Here is a 15,403-nt window from a genome sequence, read left to right as displayed (position 1 = left end):
ACCTAGTACCTGCACAAACAAACAAGAACCTCGCAACCAACGCGATAAAGGGGTTGTCAATCCCTTCACGGTCACTTACGAAAGTGATATATGATAGAGATAATAAGATAAATATTTTAGGTATTTTTGTTGTATAGATTGAAAAGTAAAGATTGCAAAATAAATAGTAAACTAGAAAATTGTAGATTGGAAACTTATATGATGTAAAGTAGACCCGGGGGCCATAGGTTTCACTAGTGGCCTCTCTCAAGATAGCATATATTATGGTGGGTGAACAAATTACTGCCGAGCAATTGATAGAAAAGCGCATAGTTATGATGATATCTAGGCATGATCATGAACATAGGCATCACGTTCGTGTCAAGTAGACTCGAACGATTCTGCATCTACTACTATTACTCCACACATCGACCGCTATCCAGCATGCATCTAGAGTATTAAGTTCATAAGAATAGAGTAACGCATTAGGCAAGATGACATGATGTAGAGGGATAAACTCAAGCAATATGATATAAACCCCATCTTTTTATCCCCGATGGCAACAATACAATACATGTCGGGTCCCTTTCTGTCACTAGTATCGAGCACCGCAAGATTGAACCCAAAGCTAAGCACTTCTCCCATTGCAAGAAAGATAAATCTAGTAGGCCAAACCAAACTGATAATTCGAAGAGACTTGCAAAGATATAAAATCATGCATATAAGAATTCAGAGAAGAATCAAATATTGTTGATAGATAATCTTAATCATAAACCCACAATTCATCGGATCTCGGCAAACACACCGCAAAAAGAATTACATCGAATAGATCTGCAAGAACATCAAGGAGAACTTTGTATTGAGATCCAAAGAGAGAGAAGAAGCCATCTAGCTAATAAATATGGACCCGAAGGTCTGTGGTAAACTACTCACACATCATCAGAGAGGCTATGGTGTTGATGTAGAAGCCCTCCGTGATCGAATCCCCCTCCGGCAGATTGCCGGAAAAGGTCCCCAAATGGGATCTCACGGGTACAGAAGGTTGCGGCGGTGGAAAAGTGGTTTCGTGACTCCCCTTGATGTTTTCAGGGTATAAGAGTATATATAGGCGAAAGAAGTAGGTCGGTGGAGCTGCGAGGGGCCCATGAGGGTGGGGGCACGCCGCCCTACCTCGTGGCCGCCTCGCTGCTTCCTTGACATCCACTCCAAGTCTCCTGGATTGCGTTTGTTCCAAAAAAGATCCTCGCGAAGGTTTCATTCCGTTTGGATTCCGTTTGATATTCCTTTTCTGCGAAACACTGAAATAGGCAAAAAAACAGCAATTTGCACTCGGCTTTCGGTTAATAAGTTACTCTCAAAAATAATATAAAAGTGTATAATAAAGCCCATAAACATCCAAAACAGATAATATAATAGCATGGAACAATCAAAAATTATAGATACGTTGGAGACATATCATAATGCTACCGTCATACTAAGCAAAATAAGATGCATAAAAGATAAACATCACATGCAATCAAAATATGTGACATGATATGGCCATCATCATCGTGTGCTTTTGATCTCCATCTCCAAAGCACCGTCATGATCTCCATCGTCATCGGCTTGACACCTTGGTCTCCATCATAGCGTCGTTGTCGTCTCGCCAACTATTGCTTCTATGACTATCGCTACCGCTTAGTGATAAAGTAAAGCAATTACATGGCGATTGCATTTCATACAATAAAGAGACAACCATAAGGCTCCTGCCAGTTGCCGATAACTTTTACAAAACATGATCATCTCATACAACAATTTATGTCTCATCACCTGACCATATCACATCACAACATGCCCTGCAAAAACAAGTTAGACATCCTCTACTTTGTTGTTGCAAGTTTTACGTGGCTGCTACGAGCTTCTAGCAAGAACTGTTCTTACCTAGGCATCAAAACCACAATGATTTTTCGTCAAGTGTGTTGTTTTAACCTTCAAAAAGGACCAGGCGTAGTCAAACTCAATTCAACTAAAGCTGGAGAGACAGACACCTGCCAGCCACTTATGTGCAAAGCACATCAGTAGAACCGGACTCATGAACATGGTCATGTAATGTTGGTCCGGGCCGCTTCATCCAACAATACCACCGAATCAAAATAAGACGTTGGTGGTAAGCAGTATGACTATTATCACCCACAACTCATTGTGTTCTACTCGTGCATATCATCTAAGCATAGACCTGACTCGGATGCCACTGTTGGGGAATGTAGCAAGCAATTTCAAAAACATTCCTACGATCACGCAAGATCAATCTAGGAGATGCATAGCAACGAGAGGGGGAGAGTGTGTCCACTTATCCTCATAGGCCAAAAGCGCAAGCCTTAGGTTAACACGGTTGATGTAGTCGAACGTCTTCACGATCCAATCGATCTTAGTACCGAACGTACGGCACCTTCGTGTTCAGCACACGTTCAGCTCGATGACGTCCCTCGAACTCTTGATCCAGCAGAGGGTCGAGGGAGAGTTCCGTCAGCACGACGGCGTGGTGACGGTGATGGTGATGTGATCCGCGCAGGGCTTCGCCTAAGCACTATGACGCTATGACCGGAGGAGTAAACTGTGGAGGGGGCACCGCACACGGCTAAGAGAACAATTGATGTGCCTTTGGGGTGCCCCCCGCCCCCGTATATAAAGGAGGGGAGGAGGAGGAGGCCGGCCAGGAGGGGGTGCGCCAAGGGGGGAGTCCTACTAGGACTCCTAGTCCTAGTAGGATTCCCCCTTCCTATTCTAGAGTGGGAAAGGGGAAAAGAGAGGGACATGGAAAGGGAAAGGGGGAGCTGCCCCTCCCCTAGTCCAATTCAGACTGCCATGGCGGGCAGCCACCCCTTGCGGCCCTTCTCTCTCTCTCCACTAAGGCCCATCTAGGCCCAATACTTCCCCGGGGGGTTCCGGTAACCTCCCCGTACTCCGGTAAAATACCCGAATCACTCGAAACCATTCCGATGTCCGAATACTACCTTCCAATACATGAATCTTTACCTCTCGACCATTTCGAGACTCCTCGTCATGTCCGCGATCTCATCCGGGACTCCGAACAAACTTCGGTCACCAAAACACATAACTCATAATACAAATCATCATCGAACGTTAAGCGTGCGGACCCTACGGGTTCGAGAACTATGTAGACATGACCAAGACACATTTCAGGTCAATAACCAATAGCAGGACTTGGATGCTGATATTGGCTCCTACATATTCTACGAAGATATTTATTGGTCAAACCGCATAACAACATACGTTATTCCCTTTGTCATCGGTATGTTACTTGCCCGAGATTCGATCGTCGGTATCATCATACCTAGTTCAATCTCGTTACCAGCAAGTCTCTTTACTCGTTCCATAATGCATCATCCCGCAACTAACTCATTAGTCACATTGGTTGCAAGGCTTATAGTGATGTGCATTACCGAGAGGGCCCAGAGATACCTTTCCGATACTCGGAGTGACAAATCCTAATCTTGATCTATGCCAACCCAACAAACACCTTCGAAGACACCTGTAGAGCACCTTTATAATCACCCAGTTACATTGTGACGTTTGATAGCACACAAGGTGTTCCTCCGATATTCGGAAGTTGCATAATCTCATAGTCAGAGTAATATGTATAAGTCATGAAGAAAGCAATAACAATAAAACTTAACGATCATTATGCTAAGCTAACGGATGGGTCTTGTCCATCACATCATTCTCTAATGATGTGATCCCGTTCATCAAATGACAACAAATGTCTATGGTCAGGAAACTTCACCATCTTTGATCAATGAGCTAGTCTAGTAAAGGCATACTAGGGACACCTTGTTTTGTCTATGTATTCACACATGTACTAAGTTTTCGGTTAATACAATTCTAGCACGAATAATAAACATTTATCATGATATAAGGAAAAATAAATAACAACTTTATTATTGCCTCTAGGGCATATTTCCTTCAACATGAACTTCACAAACTACGGTCATCACCAAGAGTGGTCCCGACTAATGTCACTCTGGGGTTGCCGGATCATAACACGTAGTAGGTGACTATAACTTGCAAGATCGGATCTAGAACATAGATATAATGGTGATAACATAAACGGTTCAGATCTGAAATCATGGCACCCGAGCCCAAAGTGACAAGCATTAAGCATGGCAAAGTCATGTCAACATCAATCTCAGAACATAGTGGATACTAGGGATCAAGCCCTAACAAAACTAACTAGATTACATGATGAATCTCATCCAACTCCTCACCAACCAGCGAGCCTACGAATGAATTACTCACTCCCGGCGGGGAGCATCATGGAATTGACGATGGAGAAGGGTTGGTGATGACGAAGATCGAAGATCCCCCTCTCCGGAGCCCCAAACAGATTCCAGATCCGGCCTCCCGATGAAGAACAGGAGGTGACGGCAGCTTCGTCTCGTGGAACACGATAATTCTTTCTTCCTAATTTTTTCTGAAAAAATAGGATTTTATAGCGTCTGGAGGGGGCGCCCTGGTGAGTTGTGCCCACTCAGGTGCCCCCCTCCGGTGGTTCCTAGCTCCAGAAATTCTTATTTATTATATTAAAAATCCTCGCAAAGTTTCGTTCCATTCCTAGAACTTCTATTTCTGCACAAAAAACAATACCATGGTAGTTCTGCTGAAAACAACGTCAGTCCGGGCTAGTTTCATTCAAATCATACAAATTAGAGTCCAAAACAAGAGGAAAAGCGTTAGGAAAAGTAGATACGACGGAGACGTATCAAAGATCTCAGTGAAGCTGCTTATATATTGGGCATCAAGATCTATAGAGATAGATCAATATGCTTAATAGGACTTTCACAAAGCCATACCTTGATAAAATTTTGAAGAAGTTCAAAATGGACCAGTCAAAGAAAGGGTTCTTGTTTGTGTTACAAGGTGTGAAGTTGAGTCAGACTCAATGCCCGACCATTGCGGAAGATAGAGAGAAAATGAAATTCATTCCCTATGCCTCAGCCATAGGTTCTATCATGTATGCTATGTTGTGTACCGGACCTGATGTGTGCCTTGCTATAAGTTTAGCAGAGAGGTACCAAAGTAATCCAGGACTGGATCATTGGACAACGATCAAGAACATCATGAAGTACCTGAAAAGGACTAAGGATATGTTTCTCATTTATGGAGGTGACAAAGATCTCGTCGTAAATGGTTACGTCGATGCTAGTTTTGACAATGATCCGGATGACTCCAAGTCACAAACCGGATATGTATTTATATTGAATGGTGGTGTTGTCAGTTGTTGCAGTTCCAAGTAGAGCGTCGTGGCGGGATCTACGTGCGAAGCGAAGTACATAGCTGCTTCGGAAGCAGCAAATGAAGGAGTCTGGATGAAGGAGTTCATATCCGATCTAGGTGTAATACCTAGTGCATCGGGTCCAACGAAAATATTTTTTGACAATACTGGAGCAATAGCCTTAGCAAAGAAATCCAGATTTCACAAAAGAACCAAACACATCAAGAGACACTTCAACTTCATCCGTGATCAAGTCAAGGAGGGAGACATAGAGATTTGCAAAATACATACGGATTTGAATGTAGTAGACCCGTTGACTAAGCCTCTTCCACGAGCAAAACATGATCAACACCAAGACTCCATGGGTGTTAGAATCATTACTATGTAATCTAGATTATTGACTCTAGTGTAGTGGGAGATTGAAGGAAATATGTCCTAGAGGCAATAGTAAAGTTGTTATTTTATATTTCCTTATTCATGATAAATGTTTATTATTCATGCTAGAATTGTATTGATCGGAAACCCAAATACATGTGTGAATACATAGACAAACACTATGTCCCTAGTGAGCCTCTACTTAACTAGCTCGTTGATCAAAGATGGTTAAGGTTTCCTAACCATGGACATGAGTTGTCATTTCATAACGGGATAACATCATTAGGAGAATGATGTGATGGACAAGACCCATCCGTTAGCTTAGCATAATGATCGTTCAGTTTTATTGCTATTGCTTTCTTCATGTCAAATACATATTCCTTCGACTATGAGATTTTGCAACTCCCGGACACCGAAGGAATACCTTGTGTGCTATCAAACGTCACAACGTAACTGGGTGATTATAAAGATTCTCTAGAGGTATCTCCGAAGGTGTTTGTTGGGTTGGCATAGATCGAGATTAGGATTTATCACTCCGAGTATCAGAGAGGTATCTCTGGGCCCTCTTGGTAATGCACATCATAAGAAGCCTTGCAAGCAAAGTGACTAATGAGTTAGTTGCAGGATGATGTATTACGGAACGAGTAAAGAGACTTGCCGGTAATGAGATTGAACTAGGTATGAAGATACCGACGATCGAATCTCGGGCAAGTAACATACCGATGGACAAAAGGAATTGTGTATGTTGTCATAACGGTTCGACCGATAAAGATCTTCGTAGAATATGTAGGAGCCAATATGAGCATCTAGGTTCCGCTATTGGTTATCAACCAGAGAGGTGTCTCGGTCATGTCTACATAGTTCTCGAACCCATAGGGTCCGCACGCTTAACGTTCGATGATGATATAGTATTATATGAGTTATGTGATTTGGTGACCGAATGTTGTTTGGAGTCCTGGATGAGATCACGGACATGATGAGGAGTCTCGAAATGGTCGAGAGGTAAAGATTGATATATAGGACGATGGCATTCGGACACCGAAAATGTTCCAGAGGGTACCGAGTACATATAGGGTCACCGAAAGGGGTTCGGGGCACCCCCCGGCAAAGATATGGGCTTAATGGGCCAAGGGAGGGATAGACTAGCCCACAAGGGGCTGGTGCGCCCCTCCACCAGGCCGGTCAGCCCTAGGGAAAGGAAAGGGGGAGGGCAAGTCCCTCCTTCCTTCCCCTTCTCAAGGGAGAAAGGAAAGGGGGGCACCTCCCCCTTCCTTCCCCTGGCGCCTATACAAGGAAGGGGGGGCGAACCAGGGCAGGAGCCCAAGTGGGATTCGGCCCCACTTGGGGCGCCCCTTGGCCTCTTCCCTCTCCCTCCCACCTATATATATGTGGGGAGGGGGGGCTATAACACACAACATTAATTGTTAGCCGTGTGCGGCACCCCCCTCCACAGTTTACACCCCCGATTATATTCTCGCGGTGCTTACGCGAAACCCTGTGCAGATCACTTCACCATCACCGTCACCACACTGTCATGCTGATGGAACTCATCTACTACCTCGACACCTTGCTGGATCAAGAAGGCGAGGGACATCACCGAGCTGAACGTGTGCAGAACTCGGAGGTGTCGTACGTTCGGTACTTGATCGGTGGAGCGCGAAGAAAGTTCGACTACACCACCCGCGTTGTGAAAACGCTTCCGCTTACGGTCTACGAGGGTACGTAGACACACTCTCCCTCTTGTTTCTATGCATCTCCATGGATAGATCATTGCGTGTGTGTAGAAAAAAATATTTTCCATGCAACGATTCCCGACATCCTCCTGAACAAAGGTCGCCTTATTGTGTACTCCAAGTCCTCCGGGTCCTTCTCTTGTTGGGCCCATAGGTCGGGCTGACGACTTAGGGCATAAATGTACTTAGGGGCCTTAGGCCGTCCTACTAAGACCAACTTTCGATATGATAAGGCACCCCTGACCGTAACACCATCAAACATCAATCTACCTTCACCATGTAATGTGCGACACAGATGCATGAAACAAACCTAGGGGAAGAAAAGGAAAAGACTTTCTTATACTAAGAAGAAAAGTAGAAAATGCCAAAAGGCGTTAGTTTTGAATAATTGGACAACACTCACCTTGGGTTGAGATGACCAGTGGGACTCTAGAGACCTAAGTTCCAATCCCAAATAAAGCATGCAATTTTTCACTCAGAATTAATTCATGTACGAGTACCTGCAGTGGCGGATCTTGGCAAGAATATATGGGGGGGCAATGACAAGACAAAAATTAACCAACCGCAACAAGCTAGAACTTGTAGACTTCAAGCAAATTTATACTTATCCATATTGATGGCAGCACTTATCTATCAGCAGCCATATTTTACATAACAAAATTTACCGCATTAACCAACTTCATAAGACTGAATACAACCAACGTGTGAGAACTCCACCTAGTGTCCCCAGGTCTTTTAATGATCGAATCTGGTTTGCCGTTGCTACCCTTAACCATGGTCACTTGATCTGTCTACTCGGGAGAACACATGCAAATTTGTGACCCAAGAAACAAGAAATCCCCAATTAGATCAGATGAACATGCATACTGATTGCTAAATTACCAATCAAACTCATACAGGAAACAACAAGAAATTCAAAATTTTAGTGATGCCCATGTTTTCCTAATTTCACTGTCCTACTCGTACATACGCAACACAATTTATGGGTGGGCGCAGCCGCATAGAGCGTTAACAAATTCGTATTGAGAGGGGTGGACGGTGACGACGGGTGGCCGGCTGGCCGGTCGACCGGCCGGCGTGGACGAGCACCAGACCGGGGAGGCCAGTGGCAAAGAGCAGGAGACGACGGTCAAAGGGCTGAGGCGCACCTTGTTCCTCCCTCCTTAACGCCGGGAGTGTTCGCTGGCGGAGCGCACGGGTCAGGGCAAGCTGCTAGTGGGCTTCGGCGCATCGAGCGAGTGCAGCGGCATGACGGTAGGTTGGCTGGTTCATGCATGGAAGCGAGCGTGGCTGGGGAGTAGATGCGAACAGTGGAGGCGGAAACAGGTTGCCCTCTGTGCCTGAAGTGTGCGTGCATGGTTTGATGGGCCTACAATACTACTACCTGGTGAAAAATATTCATCTGGGCCGGGGCCCATAGCCCTCTCAGCTCTCTACATAGCTCCGCCGTTGAGTACCTGGTAGGAAAAACCAAACGTGAACTGACGCAAAAAAAAGGGCAAACGGCACGCCGTGCAAAAAAGCGGGACATGCAGGCGTGAAGTTTTGGATCTATTCCTAAATGCACACCGTTCGTCAATTACCTTTTCCGTATATATAAGAAAATCAAATACTAGAAAGTAAGCAGTGGCAAATTGTCAAAGTCCCAAGTAAAGAGTGGCAAAAAAAATCAAATGCCACTAGTTAAAAATGCAAATCAAAGAAGCCCTGAGATCGACGAGATCGTAATCCAACGGCTGTGAGTGAGACTCGTGATTCGTCTGGTTTTAGGGATCTCGCAGGCTCGCAGAGGCCTCGTCAGCCCGCGCGGCGGAGGAGAAGAGGAGTCGTCGCCGTCCGAATGAGTTGGGAGGAGACGTCGTCGAGCTCCAAGGCGGCTGCTCCGCCGGCCATCCGCCTCGTCAGCTTCGTCTCCGAGGAGCAGGCAAGGCTACAGTACCCTAATATCCGCCTCTCTTTCGATTGCCCGCCTGCCCACTACCCTAGCGCGTAGAGTCGGATGCGGAAAACCTAGAAAAAATTGCTGAGATTTTGGCGGGGTGGGGAAAATTTTCGCAGCTCGACGAGGCGAAGCGGTCGAGAGGGGAGCGGGTGGAAGACGGCACCGCCCAGCGCGACAAGCCCCTCTTCCAGGTTTTTAATTTTTTTTCCTTTCTCGCCTTCGCTCCCATTTGCTTGTGTCAATAATCCTCTACCGGTGACCGTACTGATGGCTAGTGCTTATGTTCACGCTGTGCAGATCCTGCAGGAGAACAAGGATAAGAAGGATGCCGAGTTCAATGAGCGCTTCAAGCACAGTAAGTTATCCACCCACTGCACCACTTCCCATCTTGCGAAAGACTACGAGCAATGTGAAGTTTAATGCCCATTAAAAGGATGCAGTCAGTTAGAGCAAGTAAGAAGTGAGTTGCAATACAAACACTAAGCCTTCGGCCCAAAGTGTTTATTGATAAGCAAAGCATGTCTATGCTAGTGTTAATCTACAGTTGGGCTTACCTGTACCTTTTCTGAAACAAAGAGGAGTATATCCTTGTTCTGGCCTGAACCTGGGATAAACTGTAAACATCTTTTGGTCTTGTTGGACAACCTTCTCTAACCTGCTCTCGGCTAGTTGCCGTAACTCCATTGAAAGGGCTAAAGCACAAGATTTAGGGTTTAGTTAATTTTTTTCTTGTTTTCTGATCATTTTATTGTTCTATCCAGGACCCCCAAAGGCTTTGGATGAGGACGAGACAGAGTTTCTTGACAAATTGGCTTTGGTAAGCATTTAACATATTGCTAGCACTAAAAATGATTATTCAAGCTAGAAAGTAGGAGCTATAGGTACATATCGTTGGCGATTTGTATGGCACTCCCGGAAGGGGATTTGGGGAATTTTGTGGTTTTTTTGCTAGGGTTCTCGAGGGTTTCCGGCAAATGTGTATAGGGAAGAAAGAGACACGCTACAGCTAACTAGACTAGTTTAGCATCTCAATTCTTACTTCTCATTCACAGCCGAATCTACATATATGGTGCGGTTACATTAATCACTCAGATGAGCAGTGTGTAGGAGTAAAACAGTTACATGAATGGCAAATGATTCAAGATTAACCCAGAAGCTTTGCTGATGACACTCTTCTTGTCACACTAAAGGGGACAGCACACCAGTGCTGACGGTATATCTATCAGTTTCCTCTCTAGATTGAAATATTGAACCAATATAGGGTTTTCTTTGCTACATTCTCAGTGCATTCATATAGCTGCCGAAAGCCTTTTTGCCCTTGGCCTTGATACCACCTTAGGGATTGTTAGGTTCTTGGGTTTGATTCCCCGGGTGGAATCAACACCTACGAGGTTTCAGTTGACCCCCTCGGCTCTCCGCCCGCTTTATATATAAAGCAACGACCAACATACAGCCAACAGTACAACACGCCAACACCACACAGACACCTGAGGCAAGATACAGAGGTGCTAAGGAGCAGCCACAATGCCCCATACAACTCCAAGTACACCACAGATAAACACTAAGCCTCACTATGAAGTCGAAGGAGCTCTCAACTGTGAGCAAGCCACTAGGAAGAGACGAAGCTACACACTGACGACCCATGAGCTCTTCCCCCCCTGGGGTTTCAGTTTCTAATCCGTGTGTAATCCTCCCATTCAAAATTTGTTCGGTTACCGGAGGTCAAAGTGGATTTGACAGTGGCAATGCTAAACAGTAATCATCCATGGCTAGCAATTTGAAAGTGACACCAGTCCAAATCATCCATGACACGTTGACACCTCCAGGAAAGATAAAAATAAGAATAACCTTCACGTTGATACAAGTCACAATTCTACACAACTCCATACACATAATTTGGTCTGAAAAATACGTAAGTTAACCAGAGAAGGGAATCTAGCTTCTCTAGTAAGAACAAAATAAATATCTCTGTCCACATCTATTGAGCTAATTTTAGTGCCAGATTACCGTTGTGCTGACATTTTTTCTGCACGAGAAACTACTGAATTATGTTCAACAAGTGTCAGCAAGATGAAAAGCAACTATATAGCCAAAAGCAACATACACCGCAGAGGTGCCAGGGTTTGAGTTAACTTGTACAACAAGTGAAACAGTTTGTACAACCATTTTGTCACCCAAGACCTTAGCTATGCATGCTTCCTTCCAATGGTAAGTTTTCCTAACCAACTGCCCGCACATTTTTAGTAAGGAGTGTTCCTCAGAACTAGATTTGATAAGATCTGATCTTAGTGAAACCGGGATAAGAAAATCTTAAGGTTCAACAAACTTGTTTTACTCTCAAGGCAGAGAAAGTAGACAAATTAGGGTGACCATACCCTTGCTGTTCTCATATGTAGCTTCTCAGCATCTCCTTACTCAAGGATCTTGAATTAAGTTTGTCAAAGACTTTCAGCTACAAATCATGAAAAATTGGCTCGATTCTTGCCATGCAAAGATAAACATGCAACTAGTGCTTCAAGGTTCGAAAAACTGGTGCAAAAAAGAAACGAAACAAATGGTTATGGTACCTTTTCATGACCATCTATTGTGCAAACCAAGGATAATATTGTTCCTGAAGCACTTTATTAAATTCTTTTGCCTGGGCTTCCATATTATACTGCCATGATGGTCCAGAAGTCTAAATAAATCCAACCATCTCAATGAGGAAAAGGGATTAGGCAGCAGTAAAGCATATCAAAACAGTAAGCAAGTGGCAGGATCTTATTATCCTAACAAAATGCCAAACAATACATTCCCCAGGGCCATCCCACCTTCAGTTCCAATTTAACAGTTGCCCCAAAGATATTTTACGGTTGCCAAAAATTATTTACCCTTTTCTTCTTGTGACGAGTTACCTCCATGGTTTCAATTGATGAAAGCATGCTACTCTGTAGAAAGCAAGTTAACATTGGGCTCGTTTTGTCTTGATGAAATCCTGGCAAAGGCTCCCTTGATTAGAGAGACAATTTCAGCATGAGTAGCTCGAAGATGTGAAATCTGCAATATGTGATTGCAGTACAGTGGCCACTCTATTACACGATCCATGAAGTGTTCCAGTGCTGTTGTACCAAACATAAACATCTGCATCCAAATAACACAACCATGACCGGGATGGACACAATTGCGGGGGAATAGAGGCTGGATGGGATCCTGAGAGGGATTAACCGAACATGTTTTTAGGTGTGAGCAGGGATACATACCCGGCGGGGTTGATCCTGGTTGATCCATGGGGATTGGGCGTCGATCCCGTCTGATCCCTGGGGATCCGAACAGGCCCTAAGAGGGTTGAGGCACACACGAATTGTGTGGCTGGATCCAGTTTATACTGTATTCTCTGATCATCGTGGTTGGCAGGCTTGTCTATATCTTTGCATCCATTACATATCTATTATCAAGACTATTTATTTACATAATATTGGTGTAGTTTTTTTGGGTATAATGCTGCTTTGACCTTTGCATTGCTTCGGAGAGGTCTTTTCCCCAGGGAAACAAGAGTCCACAACTAGTTGCATGCTTTGACTATCTCAAAACTGAAATAAATTATGGATGTAATTTATAGTATACCACTGTAATAGATAGTATGACCTTTATATATTTCCCCCTTCTGAATGAAAAGGCACTGCTCCTGCCGGTTGCTTGAAAAAAAGTAGTATAACATTATGTATTTGCATGTAAATATAAGATCATGGGTTGTGAAAAAAGGGACAAAATTGTGCACATATATTTACTAATTACTATACTAGTTCTTGAATTTTGTCTTTTTTTGTACAAGTCACAGTAAACTAGTCTGTCAATCTGCATCCCTTTCACCCTTCCTTTTACAATAGAAAGAGGGAAATAGCTTCCTAGCAGTTTTTCAAACCTGCAGGCCTACCCAACTGGAACAAAACTAATAAGAACTAAAAACATAACCATCTTAGATCCTAACTGAACTGAAAACAGGCTTTAGTTTAGAGTGAGACTGATTAAGCTTCATGTCGGTACCATTAGTGCCGTCATTATCCATTCTCTAGTGACCAGGTGTCCTAAGTTTGTGATAGCACACACTACATCAGAGAGCAAACACCTAAGGCACATCCTATATTAAGACAGAAGTACAGGATACCAGCCAACCACCTTAGGATTTAACCCTTTTTGCGTGGTTAGAATTAAACTAGCAACCACATTATTGAAAATAGTATTTTGTTGATCATTTACTGCAACCACAAATATTTCTTGAGTTTCAACATAAATCAACCACATATTCTTTAGAGATGAATTTGGTTTCTAAGACCAATTTAGTATTCACCTTCTTTGGGTAACCATGCTGAACATTATTAAGAAAAGGTAGCATTATTATTTGCAACTTTGGTGAATAATATTACAAGAGACCACGACTTCATTATTTACCTTGGGTACGATTTTGGGTGAAGGAGGTATGGAAAATATGTGCTGCTATTTTCCTCAAGAGGATCCTTCTTTCCAATTCATGACAATAATTGGTCTTCGGACTTAACAATTGTCATATGGAAATTCTTAAAACTGAAAAGTAGTGAATTGTCTGCAGTAAAATGGCTGAGTAGCTTGTTTATCATATTTCAAGTTAGTAGCACTCTAGTGCTGGTCTTTGGCTATTTGATATTTGAATAAATAAGAATTTTGGACATAAAACATGAGATTTCAAGTATGTTAACTGTTAATGTAGTCTGTATCTTGTGCTGCCATGCAACATCTTACTCTATTCAATTTACGATGGTGCAGTCAAGGAGAGAATATGACCAGCAGGTGGCCAATGAAGAAGCTGAACAACTCCGTAGTTTCCACGTGAGTAATATTACTAGTTCCTCTGTTCATTAATATAAGACATTTTTTAGACTTATGGTAAGTCTAAAAAACAATGTACGGAGGGAGTAACAAGTTGTGTGTATTGCCCTTATTTTCAATACTGCAAATGTTTGTGTCTTTCTGTAGAAAATACAATAAAACATGAAATCTGATTTATACGCTTTGACTGGTTGCATATGGGTGCATTATTGTCCGTCTAGCATTCATTCGTTAACAGATAAAAAAGACACGATGTGAATGTGGAGAAATTTTGGTCATGTGGGTATCTAGCTATCATCTGAAAACAGCAGATAGTGGAGCCTTTTATCATCCACACCTGATTCTATGCTTTGTCTTAATAAGCCTGTAATGTTCAGCAGTTGTTTCAACATCACAAGAATGTGGGTAGGCAGGATAGGAAGGCAGGCTTGCTTGCTACAATTAGGGTTGTAACTATACTTTGGTGGTATATGGTCTGCCAAGCGGCCCAAGCGTGACTCACTCACATGGCATACCTAACGAATGTGTTTTTCCCTTCAGGAGGCCGTAGCTGCCCAGTCCACTATTGCTCATGAACTTGGTGAGATGCCTACAGTCTCTATGCCTGAGGTAGGCTACAACACGAAAGCATATTTAATTTCATGCCAGGCGAAAATTACATTTTAGATATTGCACATGTAGCCAGTTGCTATATTTGCATTCCCTATCATGATGGCAGAGGCAAACGAAACATTTCTTCAACCAAATTGTCCTGGTTTTCATCTTTGTTTTTATATATATCCACTCTTCTTCAGGAAAGCAAGCCTAAGCCACCTCCGAAGAGGAGCCAGCCTGAGTTCCTGAGAAATATTACAGTTTCCGTGAAGCCACGAGCCAAGAAGGCAAAATCTGACTTGGAATGTAAGCCCGCTCCCAAGGAGTTGGTGCCTTCGAATGGGCATGATACAAACCGTGAGCCACAAGGTGACACCAAGAGCAGCGTGCTTGGCTCTCTGGCTGCATACGGCGACGACGACGATGAAAGTGGCGATGAACAATGACCCAACAGTAATATCCAAGATTTCTAGAATGCTCAGTGTTGCATACCAGAATCTCACTGCAACGCCGCAGCAGCCTGCAAGAGGGTTTTTCTTGGCGAGATGCAAAGGTTGCATCCATGATTCCATTGCAGTGTATGAACGTTTTGTCGAAAACGATGAGTTCTATCTGACAAAAGGATCTAACACCGTAATAGCAAGTGAAACGATTTTTTTAGTGCAA

General features: G+C 43.5%; 1 protein-coding gene across 1 annotated transcript; it reads left to right on the top strand.

Annotated features, from left to right (window-relative positions):
* Positions 1-9,114: 9,114 nt before the first annotated feature.
* LOC125542976 (PSME3-interacting protein) lies at positions 9,115-15,403 on the top strand. The gene is made up of 7 exons (XM_048706217.1): positions 9,115-9,283; positions 9,418-9,492; positions 9,599-9,656; positions 10,063-10,118; positions 14,081-14,143; positions 14,684-14,752; positions 14,938-15,403. Exons 1-7 carry the CDS (start codon positions 9,200-9,202, stop codon positions 15,181-15,183), a joined length of 651 nt encoding a protein of 216 aa, XP_048562174.1. The 5' UTR covers positions 9,115-9,199; the 3' UTR covers positions 15,184-15,403.

Source organism: Triticum urartu, chromosome 3, assembly GCF_003073215.2.
Source record: "Triticum urartu cultivar G1812 chromosome 3, Tu2.1, whole genome shotgun sequence".
In the NCBI taxonomy this organism is placed as follows: Eukaryota; Viridiplantae; Streptophyta; class Magnoliopsida; order Poales; family Poaceae; genus Triticum; species Triticum urartu.
This window is presented reverse-complemented; position numbering and strand designations above follow the sequence as displayed.